The sequence below is a fragment of the Dendrobates tinctorius genome, unplaced genomic scaffold (genome assembly GCF_039654945.1).
Source record: "Dendrobates tinctorius isolate UK_male_01 unplaced genomic scaffold, ASM3965494v1 ptg000397l, whole genome shotgun sequence".
In the NCBI taxonomy this organism is placed as follows: Eukaryota; Metazoa; Chordata; class Amphibia; order Anura; family Dendrobatidae; genus Dendrobates; species Dendrobates tinctorius.
In genome coordinates, this window is record NW_027362063.1 from 1397441 (window position 1) to 1413939 (window position 16499).

Here is a 16499-nt window from a genome sequence, read left to right on the forward strand (position 1 = left end):
TAGAGTGCCCAGCCACGCCCCCAGTCATTACGTACTACCACTAGGCGTGGTCACTCTTTCACTTTGTGGTCACAGCTTTCACTCTGCTCGGCTAGGCTCCGCCTCGGATATGCGGGGATTGGGAGGACGGCGGCTGTGAGGTCGGTATGAGGGAGCTGTTTACTCCAGGATATCCGAAAATCGTCATGAAGAGCCCCGGAACCAATGGTGCAGAAGCCGACAAAGCCGCGCTGCAGTCCCCGGACACCAGGCACACAGGCAACCGTCAGTAATGATTCCTGCCCGGCTGTTGTGTCTCCACGTATCTATAGAGAATGTACTTGTATAATAGGAGACCAACCAGCCCTGACCTCCCCAACCTGTGTGCCCCATCCTCCCCCTGACTGCCCCGGCGTGTGCCCCATCCTCCCCCTGACTGCCCCGGCGTGTGCCCCATCCTCCCCCTGACTGCCCCGGCGTGTGCCCCATCCTCCCCCTGACTGCCCCGGCGTGTGCCCCATCCTCCCCCTGACTGCCCCGGCGTGTACCCCATCCTCCCCCTGACTGCCCCGGCGTGTACCCAAGTGTGTACCCCATCCTCCCCCTGACTGCCCCGGCGTGTACCCCATCCTCCCCCTGACTGCCCCGGCGTGTACCCAAGTGTGTACCCCATCCTCCCCCTGACTGCCCCGGCGTGTGCCCCATCCTCCCCCTGACTGCCCCGGCGTGTGCCCCATCCTCCCCCTGACTGCCCCGGCGTGTGCCCCATCCTCCCCCTGACTGCCCCGGCGTGTGCCCCACCCTCCCCCTGACTGCCCCGGCGTGTACCCCACCCTCCCCCTGACTGCCCCGGCGTGTACCCCATCCTCCCCCTGACTGCCCCGGCGTGTACCCCATCCTCCCCCCTGACTGCCCCACCCTCCCCCTGACTGCCCCGGCGTGTACCCAAGTGTGTACCCCATCCTCCCCCTGACTGCCCCGGCGTGTGCCCCATCCTCCCCCTGACTGCCCCGGCGTGTACCCCATCCTCCCCCTGACTGCCCCGGCGTGTACCCCATCCTCCCCCTGACTGCCCCGGCGTGTACCCCACCCTCCCCCTGACTGCCCCGGCGTGTACCCAAGTGTGTACCCCATCCTCCCCCTGACTGCCCCGGCGTGTACCCCATCCTCCCCCTGACTGCCCCGGCGTGTACCCCACCCTCCCCCTGACTGCCCCGGCGTGTACCCCACCCTCCCCCTGACTGCCCCGGCGTGTACCCCACCCTCCCCCTGACTGCCCCGGCGTGTACCCCACCCTCCCCCTGACTGCCCCGGCGTGTACCCCATCCTCCCCCTGACTGCCCCGGCGTGTACCCCATCCTCCCCCCTGACTGCCCCACCCTCCCCCTGACTGCCCCGGCGTGTGCCCCATCCTCCCCCTGACTGCCCCGGCGTGTGCCCCATCCTCCCCCTGACTGCCCCGGCGTGTACCCCATCCTCCCCCTGACTGCCCCGGCGTGTACCCCATCCTCCCCCTGACTGCCCCGGCGTGTACCCCACCCTCCCCCTGACTGCCCCGGCGTGTACCCAAGTGTGTACCCCATCCTCCCCCTGACTGCCCCGGCGTGTACCCCATCCTCCCCCTGACTGCCCCGGCGTGTACCCCATCCTCCCCCTGACTGCCCCGGCGTGTACCCCATCCTCCCCCTGACTGCCCCGGCGTGTACCCCATCCTCCCCCTGACTGCCCCGGCGTGTACCCCATCCTCCCCCTGACTGCCCCGGCGTGTACCCCACCCTCCCCCTGACTGCCCCGGCGTGTACCCAAGTGTGTGCCCCATCCTCCCCCTGACTGCCCCGGCGTGTGCCCCATCCTCCCCCTGACTGCCCCGGCGTGTGCCCCATCCTCCCCCTGACTGCCCCGGCGTGTGCCCCATCCTCCCCCTGACTGCCCCGGCGTGTGCCCCATCCTCCCCCTGACTGCCCCGGCGTGTGCCCCATCCTCCCCCTGACTGCCCCGGCGTGTGCCCCATCCTCCCCCTGACTGCCCCGGCGTGTGCCCCATCCTCCCCCTGACTGCCCCGGCGTGTGCCCCACCCTCCCCCTGACTGCCCCTGCGTGTACCCAAGTGTGTACCCCACCCTCCCCCTGACTGCCCCGGCGTGTACCCCACCCTCCCCCTGACTGCCCCGGCGTGTACCCCACCCTCCCCCTGACTGCCCCGGCGTGTACCCCATCCTCCCCCTGACTGCCCCAGCTGTACCAAAGTGTGTACCCCATCCTCCCCCTGACTGCCCCAGCGTGTACCCCATCCTCCCCCTGACTGCCCCAGCTGTACCAAAGTGTGTACTCCATCCTCCCCCTGACTGTCCCGGCGTGTACCACATCCCAGGGCCGGTTTTAGGCAAAGTTTAAAATGGGGCCCCAAATGCTAACATATTGCACATCACACAGAAGCATTTCGATTGTATTTACATGCGCTGAGTTGAGGCAGCTAAAAGAGTGTGATCGACAATATTGAAGTCGTTTCACGCTTGTTTCTCTGCCTCTTTCCACCGTCTGAGAAAGACTGATGGGGACAGATCGGTCACTGACAGATCACCATACAGTATCATGTTATCAGCAGCACATCTACAGTTTACATCCCATAGTCCTCCATATAGTATAATACACTCCTCATAGTTCTCCATATAGTATAATACACTCCCCATAGTCATCCATGTAGTACAATTCACTTCCCATAGTTCTTCATATAATGTATTCTCCATAGTCCTCAATACAGTATAATGCAGCCCACATATAGTATAATGCAGCCACCCCACAGAGTATATTGCAGACCCGCCATAAAATATAATGCATAAATTGAAGCTGACACGTCACTCCTTTATATTGTAGGTGGTGCCTGGATAAAGGGTTACCACTCCCTTATATCAATATAAATAGATTATCCGGCACTCAATATTGCTGATCAAAGTTATTTTATTTCAGATTCATAATCCAAATAAAATGTAACATTTCTGTCTTTGGCAGCAAACCATTTCCCTGAGCGCTCCTACCGGGACTTTACTTATGACACATTGGGATTTTTTTCTATCTTTACCTTACAAATAATCTTCAAATAACATAATCTGTCTGATGAAGGTCAATAATGACCGAAACGTTACATTTTATTTGGATTATGAATCTCAAATAAAATAACTTCGATCAGCAACATTGAGTGCTGGATAATCTATTTATATAAAATATAATGCAGCCCTTCTTTTATAGTATAATGCAGCCAGCCCTTAGAGAATAATGCAGCTACCCCAGAGTATAATGCAGCCATGGTATACAGCCCACCATGGCATACAGCCCAGCATGATGGCATACAGCCCACCATGATATAAGGCCCCCCCCCCCAGAATGGCCCCACAGTCCAGTACTCACACTGATTTAAAAAAAAACAAAAAAAAAACGCTCCTCACCTTCTCCTCATGCCTGCGCTGCTTCCGGCTCCTGCACTGCCTGGCACACAGTGAGTGCGCAATGACGTCATCGCGCACCTGCTGTGTCAGAGGCAGAGCGGGGAATGATGGGAGGGGGAGTCGGCGCTCAGGACAGGTGGGCCCCCCTGCCTCACAGGGGCCGCATAGCAGCTGCTTGATGTGCCACTAGCTGGGGGCCCCTGGGATAGCGGGGGCCCTAGGTAGGCAGCTGCCTGGACTGCCTGCCCCTAATGCCGGCCCTGCCCCATCCTCCCTGACTGCCCCGGCGTGTACCCCATCCTCCCTCTGACTGCCCCAGTGTGTACCCTATCCTCCTCCTGACTGCCCCGATCTGTGCCCCCATCTGCCGCTGACTTCCTGATGGCATCTCTACTATCTTCTGGTCCTTTTTACTGCTTTTCAAAGAGCTGTGACCAGCATCACTTTTGGGATTTTGGCAGACTTTCGGAAGTTGGGTAGCACACTGCTCATGCCGGTTGTGCCTGCTATTGACTTTCCTCAGCTGAATTACTGTATGTCCTTTAGACTAGAGCCACTTTCTGTTTTGAAACGTCCCTGGAAACGTTGGTATATCAGGTGTACTTGGTACCTCTGAAAACACCACGTTTACTTACATGAGTTGTTGCTTGTGTCAGTAAAACCATCAGTGACATCCGGACATTTGGTGCTCGGTACACATGGATCCCTTCTCAGACTGGTGAAATTGAGGGAGCAGTGATACGAGCCTTGTCACCTAGTATTATTTTCGATCATTTCCTTGGCTAGTTTGATATCCTTGACAATTTCAAGTTGTTGTTTTTTTTTTATTTTTTTTTTTCATGTGTCATGTTTTAGGTGATCATGTCCAGTTGAAAGTACCCCTCATCCAGCAGTCTTATCACTGGGACTGTGGTCTGGCATGTGCCCGAATGGTTTTGCAGTAAGTAGTTTTCTTTGTGTTCTCGGGACTGATATTACACTGGCATATGTGGAGGGTGCTGGAGAACATATGTTCAAGAGCTATTACTGTACTTTTTTCTGTAGCTGTATGAAGGCTTGTTTTATGTTTGTGGGATTAGGTGTAGGTTTGAATGACACTGTTCATTTTACCATATAATGCAGGGGTGCAAAACATTTTTTGATCCAAGGGCCACATTGCTGTACTGAATCGATCCCAAGGGTCCCAATAACATTTTAAGGGATACTTGCATGAATTACATCACCAGAATCCCCATCAGTACATCACCAGAACCAAGTTTTAAGGATTTGGGGAGTTTCTCAGTTTAAAAAAAAAAATCAGTGTGAACCTACGCGAACTTAGTGTTAGAAGGTTTCAGTTAATGATATGCCTGGGCTCCTGGGCGGGAGTGTAGGCAGAGTCTTATGTCATCATAGAGACTGACTGTGTGCTTCAGGGCGGCCTGTGGGCAGGTCTTTCCTTGGTTTCTCTGGTTTAGAGCAGGAAGATAAGACTTTGCCTACAGTCCCTCCCCGGAGCACGGGAATATCATTAACTGAAAACTTCTAACACTGATTACACAAGAACCACAAGATGGATTTCTTCACCCCAAGTGTCATTTTAATCAGTATAACGGTGCCATCCTGACAATGCATGTAGGTTACTTAACCAAATTCTTCTGTCAGGTTCTCTTTAAGCTGAGTTTTGGAGCAGAATCTCACCAAATCCTCCTCAACACTTAGAGATATGAAATTAAGGTTTATCATAGCCAAGAAGCACATTATGGATTGCTACATGTGTATTAGGTCAGAACTACCATCAGTGCATGAATGCAGCGTCAGAACCCCCCATCAGTGCATGACTGCAGCATTAGAGGCACTGCCAGTATGTGACTGCAGCTCCATTTTTTAAGGGGTCCTGGGTTCAAATCCCACCAAGGACAACATCTGCAACGAGTTTGTATGTTCTCCCCGTGTTTGCGTGGGTTTCCTTGGGGTTTTCCTGTTTCCTCCCACATTCCAAAGACATACTGATGGGGAATTTTAGATTGTGAGCCCCATGGGGGACAGCGAAGATAATGTCTGTAAAGCGCTGTGGAATTAATGGCGCTATATAAATGAGTAAAATAATTATATATGTGTGTGTATGTGTATATATATATATATATATATATATATATATATATATATATATATATATATATATATATATATATATATATACACAGTGCCTACAAGTAGTATTCAACCCCCTGCAGATTTAGCAGGTTTGATAAGATGCAAATAAGTTAGAGCCTTCAAACTTCACACAAGAGCAGGATTTATTAACAGATGCATAAATCTTACAAACCAAAAAGTTATGTTGCTCAGTTAAATTTTAAGATATTTTAAACATACAAGTGTGGGTCAATTATTATTCAACCCCTAGGTTTAATATTTTGTGGAATAACCCTTGTTTGCAATTGCAGCTAATAATCGTCTTTTATAAGACCTGATCAGGCCGGCACAGGTCTCTGGATTTATCTTGGCCCACTCCTCCATGCAGATCTTTTCCAAGTTATCTAGGTTCTTTGGGTGTCTCATGTGGACTTTAATCTTGAGCTCCTTCCACAAGTTTTCAATTGGGTTAAGGTCAGGAGACTGACTAGGCCACTCCAACACCTTGATTTTTTGCCTCTTGAACCGGGCCTTGGTTTTCTTGGCTGTGTGCTTTGGGTCGTTGTCTTGTTGAAAGATGAAATGACGACCCATCTTAAGATCCTTGATGGAGGAGCGGAGGTTCTTGGCCAAAATCTCCAGGTAGGCCGTGCTATCGATCTTCCCATGGATGCGGACCAGATGGTCAGGCCCCTTGGCTGAGAAACAGCCCCACAGCATGATGCTGCCACCACCATGCTTGACTGTAGGGATGGTATTCTTGGGGTCATATGCAGTGCCATCCAGTCTCCAAACGTCACGTGTGTGGTTGGCACCAAAGATCTCGATCTTGGTCTCATCAGACCAGAGAACCTTGAACCAGTCTGTCTCAGAGTCCTCCAAGTGATCATGAGCAAACTGTAGACGAGCCTTGACATGACGCTTTGAAAGTAAAGGTAACTTACGGGCTCGTCTGGAACGGAGACCATTGCGGTGGAGTACGTTACTTATGGTATTGACTGAAACCAATGTCCCCACTGCCATGAGATCTTCCCGGAGCTCCTTCCTTGTTGTCCTTGGGTTAGACTTGACTCTTCGGACAAGCCTGGCCTCGGCACGGGAGGAAACTTTCAAAGGCTGTCCAGGCCGTGGAAGGCTAACAGTAGTTCCATAAGCCTTCCACTTCCGGATGATGCTCCCAACAGTGGAGACAGGTAGGCCCAACTCCTTGGAAAGGGTTTTGTACCCCTTGCCAGCCTTGTGACCCTCCACGATCTTGTCTCTGATGGCCTTAGAATGCTCCTTTGTCTTTTCCATGTTGACCATGTATGAGTGCTGTTCACAAGTTTGGGGAGGGTCTTAAATAGTCAGAAAAGGCTGGAAAAAGAGATAATTAATCCAAACATGTGAAGCTCATTGTTCTTTGTGCCTGAAATACTTCTTAATACTTTAGGGGAACCAAACAGAATTCTGGTGGTTTGAGGGGTTGAATAATAAATGACCCTCTGAATAAACTTTTCACAATTTAAAAAAAAATTAAACAAAGAAATAACATTCTTTTTTGCTGCAGTGCATTTCACACTTCCAGGCTGATCTACAGTCCAAATGTCACAATGCCAAGTTAATTCCGAATGTGTAAACCTGCTAAATCTGCAGGGGGTTGAATACTACTTGTAGGCACTGTGTGTGTGTATATATATATATATATATATATATATATATATATATATATATATATATATATTATAGTATAGCTGCTCAGCTCCCCCTGCTCTATAACATGCTACCTGCAGATTAGACTGCATTTTCATTGTGACACTTTAGCTATGTCTACAAAACTGTTAAGGCCCTTTTACATTTAGCGATGCACCAGCGATCCGACGAGCGATCCGACCCGGTCAGGATCGCTGGTGCATCGCTAAATGATCGCTAGTGAGCTTTCATACAGAAAGATCTCACTGCGATGCAGCAGCGACGCAGCGCACGATACTCACCTTTCACACACAGCGATCCTGCGTCCTCCCGCCCGCGTCCAGCGTCGCTCGTCGTCACAGCAGGAAGTCTCAGCAGGAAGCGCCCGACGAGAAATGGAGCCGGACATTCTCGCGCGATCAGCGATGGACAGCGGGGGAGCCGGTCGCTGGTAAGTATCACACATAGCGATATCGTTAGCAATATCGCTATAACGTCACAAAATCGGTGACGTTTTAGCGATATTGCTAGCGATATTGCTTAGTGTAAAACCCCCTTTAGATTCAGCTGAGAGTGGTATTTGATATGAATCTTTGTTGGACCACAGGACTTCACTATTCCATACCTCTGGCCATGTCCAATCCTTTAGGTACCTTAATCTCCTGAATGAAGAGGAGTTCCAGAGTGCAATGCAAGAGCTCCAACTAACAAAAAGTATTTGGACTATTGACCTGGCTTACCTAATGCACCATTTTGGGGTACAGCACCAGTTCTGCACACAGACCTTGGGTGTAGACAAAGGATACAAGAACCAAGTATGAAATTTATGCTTTGTTTATTATGACATGATTTACATACGCTATGATTTCTAAACATATTAAATATGATTTCACTATAAAGATTGATATATGGTTGTCCGACCATCTTAAATCAAATGTTTGATTCAGTGTGATGAATAATTGGTTTCCTGTAGTCTTTTTACAGGAAACATTTTGATGCAGAGGAAAATAGGGTGAACCAATTATTTGCCCAAGCAAAAGCTCACGGTGTTAATGTGGAAAAAAGGTACATGATTTGTTTTACTTCCCAATGATGACGTTCAAATATTTTATAAATTCTACAAACATATGACTTAAAATGAAAACATGATTGTGCCTCTGAGTCCTGATATGCATTAGATGGGCTTATCTGGTATGTTGAAAAATATTCAGATAAGCTGTATATGTGTTAAATGGTCACTGTATTTTCAGATAACTCGGTCTCACTTGATAATATGGTAAATAGGAAATCACAAATCACTTTATTTAAAAACTGTTGCCTTACCCCCAGTAAATCAAAGTGGAGCCACTAAATGTCTCCAGTGTAACTTTCTGCTCACTGGCTTATGTCACATATAATGTGCCACTAGCAGCAGAGATGCTGGAACAGATTACAGGTAGTGGGGGACATGTGGGGGTCTCTGTGCTCCTGGTTTCCTGTCTCATTCGGGCTTTCAATTCAGTGCAGGCAAGCCACTGAACAATGGCAGGAGTAATGCAAGCTAGAAAGTGAGGGAAATTAAGTTACAATACCTGTAGTGCTGCCAGAATGCGAATGAAGAGAATATATGGAAAATTACAGAGCCCGAGAACTGGAACAGTTTCTAGGCATATTAGACTGGCATGGGAGCAGCATGACCATTGTTTTCTTCAGATTTTGGATTGGGTAGGCAGCGCACCGCTCTCTTGCTGCCTTCCTACTTGCCTGGGGGCAGTGTGCTCTTGATTGACAGTTCAGATAAGCTGCATGGTAGTGCCGCTGGCCCAATCTGTATGCTCCCCAATGCTGCAAGCACTGAATGCCTTGCCTCTGCAGCATCGGATCCACCTAGCTACAGAGCATTGAATACAAGTTCTTCAGCAAAAGCATTTGTAGGCACTTTGCTCCTTGCCTAGGAGACAGGCTACCATTATGGAGTATGTGTCGCCCTGCCATTTAGGCAGTTCTACCCTCTCCCTGATCTCCTGTGCAGACAGTGACAGGCGCCTGCCATCTCTCCTGCGCGCAGAACATGCTTGATTGTTGTATAGAGTGTTAAGAGGACGGTTATCCCTAAATATTTATCCATCAGGGTTATGTCAGGCAGACCAGTGTATACGAGGAGGGGGTAGGATAGTTGGCAGCATGGGACAGGCCCGGGCGGTCATTGACAATCATTGTATACCCCTGGCAGTTTGCATTGACCTCTTTGCCACACTGAAGAATATGTTCTGATATGTGTCCTATGTTTTCAGAAGTGTCACAATACAAGAGCTACAAGATCACCTTTCCCGAGGAAATGTGGCCATCGTTCTGGTAAATGCCGTCCTGCTCCTGTGTGACCTCTGTCCTAGCCGCGTTAAATACTGCTGTTTTCTTCCTATTGGTCAAAAGTGCTTCTGCAAAAGCAGTGAATATCAGGGCCATTTTATTGTGCTTTGTGGCTACAACAAGTCCTCTGGAAGTTTGTTCTACAATAATCCTGGATATGCAGACAGTGAGTACCCTAAGGGGGGAGCCTGTTAAGTTTCATGCTGGCCTAACCATGGGCAACATGTGGTGACAAACTGCCTTATAGTGAACCGCGTTTTACTGTGAAACGCAATGTATGTTCAAAAAGAGCCAGGCACAGGTAAAAGCGTTTGCTGGGTGGCTACTCTTTTGGCTTTTTTACCTAACTGTTGGGTCGTAAGGTCTTTTCGTGTTTGCATACAAAGAGAGACCTGTCAATCACGTCAAGCTGGGCAGGGAGTATTTAAGGGGCAGTCACTTATTCTCTTTCCTGGACACTTTACCCTATGCTTGGCTCTCTCAAAGTGTTTAAGAGAAAACACCATAGTGTTTCTGAGTAAACCATCGTCCATTCTAATGAGGCAGCCTGTACGCAGCCTATTGGGAAGTATAAGGCTATGTGCACACGTATGCAGAAAATTTCTGCATGAAAACCGGATTCCTTCCCAGAAATCGCGCGGTTTTTATGCGTTTTTTTCCGGAGCGGTCCCAGTCAAATAGAAAATGGCTAGAAATGCGGAATTTTCCTCAAAATTAATGAGCATGCTCCATTTTTTTTTCACGATGCGTTTTTTTTCCGTGAAAAAAACCGCATCAATATGCACAGAAAGTGCGGAATTCATTAAAATGAATGGGAAGCTTCTTTTAAGAGTTTAAGCGTTTTATTTGGTAAAACCGCGAAAAAAACGCAAAGTATGAACGCAGCCTTAAAGTGTGGACGTGTTTCCTTAAACTAAGCAGCTTTTTAGCCCGTTAAAACTGAAACTATATCTAAAAGTACCATATATTTTATCTTAGGGTTGTGTCGGACAAGCATCACCAACTTTGAAGAAGCACGTAGCAGCTATGGTACAGATGAGGATATCCTCTTTATCTATGTGGACAGCTGACCCCAGAATGGATGGCGACAAGAAGCTGATACTTCTGTGCAGAGCAACGTCTGCAGTTTATGCACTACAGAGACATTTGTTTGTATCGCTTTTGCAGAAAAAAAAAAATGAATGACGGGTGAGCTATTCTGCTATCTAAGAGCGGATGCTGTCGATCTATCCATTATCAGAGGAAGTTATTTCTAGTGTATTAGGTTATGCAGTGAATATGGTATTTGTGATATTGGCCTCATTATAGTCTGGGAGTATATATATTTGAACATGTACACTACATGGTCAATGAAAAGTGATCACCTGAACTTCTCATCTCTAAATCATGGGTTTCACCATGGAGCTAGTCTTCTTTTTGTTGCTATAATTGCATTCTGGGAATGCTTTCCTCTAGGCTTTCATGCATGGCTGAGAGGATTTACCTTCGTCAGCCATAAGAGCTTCAATGAGGTTGGGTAATAAGGCTTACTTTCATCCTAGATGTCCAAGGTAGTGGTCAGAGCTCTGTGCTGGCCAGGCAAGTTCTTCCACACCAGACTTGGCAGCCAATTTGTAAGGATATTATTTTTATATGAAAACCACTCATCCACTAAACCCAGATTGCTTTATCAGATGGCAGCTGCCGAGTTATCATTCATTCTTGCCACTCTGCCCTATTCTTCACATTGCACATGGTGGGCTCAGGTTTTTACGCTAAATTTATAGTCTATCAGAGCAGATCTGTATGCAGTTGCCATGCAATGTTCAGTCTACACTATGTGTATCCCTTGGATAAGCCTACAATGGCTGACACAAGGAGGCCATGGGCTCAACTGATCTTAGCTACAGGTGTCCAGTGAATGGTAGTGGGTTATTTCTTGCAATTGAGGACAGTGTCAACCAGACTGTATGAAATGGGCAAGATGTGCACATTTCCAGATTTGACTATTAATGTACAGTTTGAAATAAAGTACATTTACTTGTTGCTTCTTTAAATGCAGCCACAATAAGGCCATCACTAGTGCAATAAGAAGATTTTATACACATTTCTATGACCTATTTCATCAACCAGGTCACTGGTCTAAAGGATTTTCCTTGTACTTATAAATGCATTAAACGTGATCTGCTGCCGGCGTCAGGCATGTACATCAATCGCATCACTTTCCATTATTCTGTGAATGCAGCAGATTGATGACACCTTTGCAAACCCCATGCACTTGTTGGTGTTAGTACCCTAAGTTGCGATGTCTTCTGTCTCACTTATTTATTTGAGTTATTCATACATTCAGCTGCAAATAAATTTAATTTTAAAGATTTTTTTCGCAAGTTATTCTCTCGATTGTGATTGGCTGTAAGTTTGAGTTTAAATCACGTTTCTCTATCCATTCTTCACTTTGTAACGATGCATCAATCTGAATCCTCAAAAGACAGAATTCAGACATACAACCCGAGTTGAAAATATGGCACTTTGGACTGTTTGGCCTCCTTTCCAGCACTGTATGACTTAGCTTTTGTTTTTTGAGACTTCAGACAGAAGCTCCCAGGCTGTCATAAACGTGCAAAGAAAATGAGATGTGAACTTTGGCCTAAATGCTGAATCACTTTTATTTGCGTCATCAGATTGTGTTCTATGTACAGTATCTGGAATATTATAATTCTTCTTAACCCCTTAATGTCCAATGACGGACACAGTCCATCATCAGATATCTCCCCTGCTTTGATGAGGGCTCCGGCGCTGAGCCCACATCAAAGCCGCGACATGTCAATAGGCGCGAGCGGAATCGCCGTCCACCCGCGCCTATTAACTAGTTAAATCCCGCTGTCAAAGCTGACAGCGGGCATTTAAATAGCATTTCCGGCTGCCGGGCCGGAAATGACCTCATCGCCAACCCCCATCATGTGATCGGGGGTCGGCGTCATGTTGCCTGGACAACCAGAGGTCTCTATGAGACCTCTATGGTTGATCCAGGCATATGGCTTTCAGCGCCACCCGGTGGTCGGCGCTGAAAGCACAGCAGTAAATCTGCTACATATGAGCGATCTGCTCATCGCCCATATGTAGCAGAGCCGATCGGGTTGTGCATGCTTCTAGCCTCCTATGGAGGCTATTGAAGCATGCCAAAAGTAAAAAAAAAAAAAAAAGTTTAAAAATAAAAAAAATTAAACCTAAAAGTTCAAATCACCCCCCTTTCGCCCCAATCAAAATAAAACCGTAAAAAAAAAATCCCACATACACATATTAGGTATCGCCGTGTTCAGAATCGCCCGATCTATCAATAAAAAAAAGCATTAACCCGATCGCTAAACGGCATAGCGAGAAAAAAATTCAAAACTACAGAATCTAGAAATACTTCTTAGGCCTGTTTCACACTTCAGTTATTTGACGTCAGTCAAAATCTGCCGTTTTAATAAAAAAACGGATCCGCCATTTTTTTGGCGGATCCATTTTAGACTTGCATTAGCGGCGGATTTTGACTGATGGTCATCCATTGCATCCGTTTTTTGACGGATCCGTTTGAGTTTTAGCATCTGCCGGCTGGAGTAGACGGACAATGTAACGTTTTTTTTCCAGCGGCGGACCGCTATATTAAACTGCGCATGCCCGGAAGATTCCTTTCATGCAGCTTAACCCTAAACGGCGTTTTGGTAGCGGCGAAAAAGAACTGTCTCTCTCCTTTTCCAGAGATCGGTTCCTTTAAATTTCATGCACTTAGCGGCTGCAGCGGATCCGTCCAAGAAACGGATCGGTTTGCGACTAACGTCAAACAACTGAAGCGTGAAACAGGCCTTATAGGGGTTGGCCACTACTTGAAAGTCACTTATTAACTGATATGGTTGTTTTCTTCCTACGGATGTGCATTGTGAAAAACCTGTCATTCAATAGGATCGAGGCAGGGAGAAGATGGCAGTGGATTTAATCACATTAGTCAGTGGAGACCTAGTTCTTGACTGTTTTTTCACAGTATGTTTTCTCAGAAATGCGACAGTGTTTCAGAGCAAAATATACCAGTCGCAACTGCATTCCCAGGCTCTGATTTATGATGCAAAAAAAGGTTGTGTTTGCTCCTGGTTAACTTGCTGTGCAGTTAATATCTAACTTGTATATGAAGGATTCTGTCAGGTCCGTTAATTTATTGCATGTAACTCAGTTATACAGCTATATGGAAAAGAGAAACTGAAGACTGTAATGTGACCGAAACTAGCTGCTGCAAGTATAATGTAGAAACCGGAGGAGAAAGAGGAGCAAAATATGTGACTACATGTCCGGAACACATGTTCCCCTATAAATGCATAATGCCTAGTGGCCACACAGAAAAATAACAAGTCCCAGAACAAAGTCAGAATATAGTCATAATTCTATGATCTGTAGAGACGGCTAGATGTTGCATTCAAGGGTGAAGCCAAACGAAGGTCCAAGGGAGACGCGATATCGTCAAGGTCACTAAATGCAAAATATAATTGACATAAAAAAAAATTAAAAACAAAACACTGCCAGAAAAGAGAGAAAGTGTTAAGGGAAAATGTGGAGGAAAAAAGACAGGAGGAAAAGGTAATATTTACACTTACAAGGAAAAAGATGCATATATGTGAGCATGCACATGCACAGACATGCACACCTGCATGTGCATACATAGGTACATTCGCACACACACGCACCCATACATGGAAGACCTAAAGAAACTAATTTATCCCTCAGTTGTCATTGTCCACATAGGCATACATGTACCCATGGATAGGGGACCTACAGAAAAGGGGCAAAACTCAAGAACTCACTTTTTCGACATCCGCTTGGGATAATTATCAGCTCCTTTTGTAAGCTGAACAGCTATTAGGACTGTTCCGGGACTTTGTTATTTGTCTTTGTGGCCTCTAGGCATTATGCATTTATAGGGGAACATGTGTTCCAGACGTAGTCACATATGGGGCTTGCCATTTTTGGGGTTTTACCATCTCGGTGGGAGGGGTGGGTTGCTGTGGGCGTGTTTCATCTGCATTTTGATTGGCACCTTATTACCATGACTTTGTGCACTTTATATGATATTGAATAAAATTGATAATTTTGGTATTTCATCGTTTGCTCCTCTTTCTCCTCTGGTTTCTACAGTTTTTTGGAGTTGATGCAGTTTTTACCAGGGGTGGGAAAAAAAACTTGTTCCCATCTCCTGGTACTTTAGTAGTTTATATGGGATTTCTATTGTTGCAAGTATAATGTCCACCGGCTGACGTAACTTGGAATTCTGTCTCTTTTCATAGCTTTTCATTTCTTCTTCTTTGGTGGTCTTCAAGAGCAAAAGTGTTCTTTTTTTTATTTCATTTTTTTTTTTGCTTTTTTCGTAATCCACTTGACACTGCAGAAAAATGGCAATAGCTCTTGTAGTATTAAATGGTTTTAACAGCCTGGGCAAATTTTGTTACAGCACTGTAGCATGCCAAATCCTAATAATTAAGATTTGGGCAGCCGTCTTGAGTTTGCCCATAAGCGACTTGCATAATTGCAGTCATGTGCTGACTATTTTCTTTTTCTGATTCTCTTCACCAACTATGAAAATCGCATATGAGTAATAACATGATGACCAGTCCATCCATTAAACAGAGCTGAATTCTAACAGTTTGTGTTACACTGTTAGGATTCAGCAAGATGGAGTACTAGAAAAAAAAATTGACCTGACCCAGAAAATCTCTTTGAATCTAGAGTGTGCACTAGGAAAGTAATTTTCTGCAATGTTACACATGAATGGAATTTGTTTTGTGATTAAATTGTTACTTTTTAATAATTATTGAATATGCAATCATAACGTTATTGTAACATCCTTTGTGTTTGAATATAGATCACAGTTTATTTACTCCTGTACTATATTGGGTTGGAAATCTGGTCTCACAGCTTCGGATAATTCTGCTGCATACATTTCATGGCGTCCAGTCATCTGCATGAGGAAAGAAAAAAATTATTTTAAGTATCCAAGCCTGTTTTTTTACCTTCATGACCAGGCCAAATTTTACATTCTGACCACTGTCCCTTTATGAGGTTGTAACTCTGGAACGCTTCAACGTATCCCACTGATTCTGAGAATGTTTTTTCGGGACATATTGTACTTCATGATGGTGGTAAAGTTTCTTTGATGTTACTTGTGTTTATTTATAAATACAAATGGAAATTTGAAAATTTTGCAATTTTTCAAACATTTAATTTTTATGCCCTTAAATCAGAGAGAGAGGTCACACAAAATTAATGAATAACATTTAAAAGAAAATTATTCACTGAATGAGGACCTTAAGACTCTGATGTACAGTAGTCCACTAATTTTAAAGAATTCACTGACTTAGGTGGACCCACTAAATTAAAATATAACTTTTATTAAGAACCTTATTAAAATATCAACCGTACTATTTAGCAGTCTTATCTAATCCTGTACTTAATTCAGATGCAGATACAGATATTAAAATAAAAACTGTCCATGCATACTGACAAATCTCTTGTCTAGATTATTGATAATGTATGGCTGCTCACTATCTTTATTGCAGCTACCATTAATAGAACTATATTGAACTTTGCCTGCTATATCATCTGTATTGTCATTTGCCCCGTGATATCACCAGAATTCAGTGCATATAACACCATGTCACCTAGTAGCCTGGTCAGCCTACAGATATTAAGCTGCTCTCCTATTTGCTCCCACGAAAAATAGACTAGGTCACAAAGCAGCTAAAGCTTAAAGGGGTTGTCCGGGCTTTTCACGTAATCTCAGTACATATCTGGGCTGCAGAATTATGACAATAAGTAATTTGCTTTCTGTCACTAGTTTGCACAGTTTTCTAGATATTCTGAACAGAACGTCCAAGGGGGTGTGTGTTATGGCATTGAAATGAGAACTAGTCGTAACCTCCTACTCTACTCCAAACAT

At 45.8% G+C, this 16499-nt stretch overlaps 2 protein-coding genes across 4 annotated transcripts in view; one reads left to right on the forward strand and one right to left on the reverse strand.

Moving 5' to 3' along the window:
* The first annotated feature begins 11 nt into the window (after nucleotides 1–11).
* Nucleotides 12–11911, forward strand: GUCD1 (guanylyl cyclase domain containing 1). Of its 3 annotated transcripts, none has more exons than XM_073563762.1 (6): nucleotides 12–264; nucleotides 4277–4361; nucleotides 7815–8022; nucleotides 8181–8272; nucleotides 9481–9722; nucleotides 10535–11911. In XM_073563762.1, the coding sequence occupies exons 1-6, from the start codon at nucleotides 147–149 to the stop codon at nucleotides 10624–10626; spliced, it is 837 nt and encodes a 278-aa protein (XP_073419863.1). In that variant the 5' UTR covers nucleotides 12–146; the 3' UTR covers nucleotides 10627–11911. The 3 variants fall into 3 exon arrangements, with proteins under 3 accessions (XP_073419863.1, XP_073419865.1, XP_073419864.1); XM_073563764.1 differs by having other exon boundaries at nucleotides 9481–9541; XM_073563763.1 differs by having other exon boundaries at nucleotides 7857–8022.
* Nucleotides 11912–15337: 3426 nt separating this feature from the next.
* UPB1 (beta-ureidopropionase 1) overlaps nucleotides 15338–16499 on the reverse strand; it is an 86669-nt gene continuing 85507 nt past the window's right edge. The window contains exon 10 of the mRNA XM_073563761.1: nucleotides 15338–15521. Coding sequence (XP_073419862.1) covers nucleotides 15438–15521 — 84 coding nt within the window. The 3' untranslated portion in view covers nucleotides 15338–15437. The remainder of the gene's footprint in view (nucleotides 15522–16499) is intronic.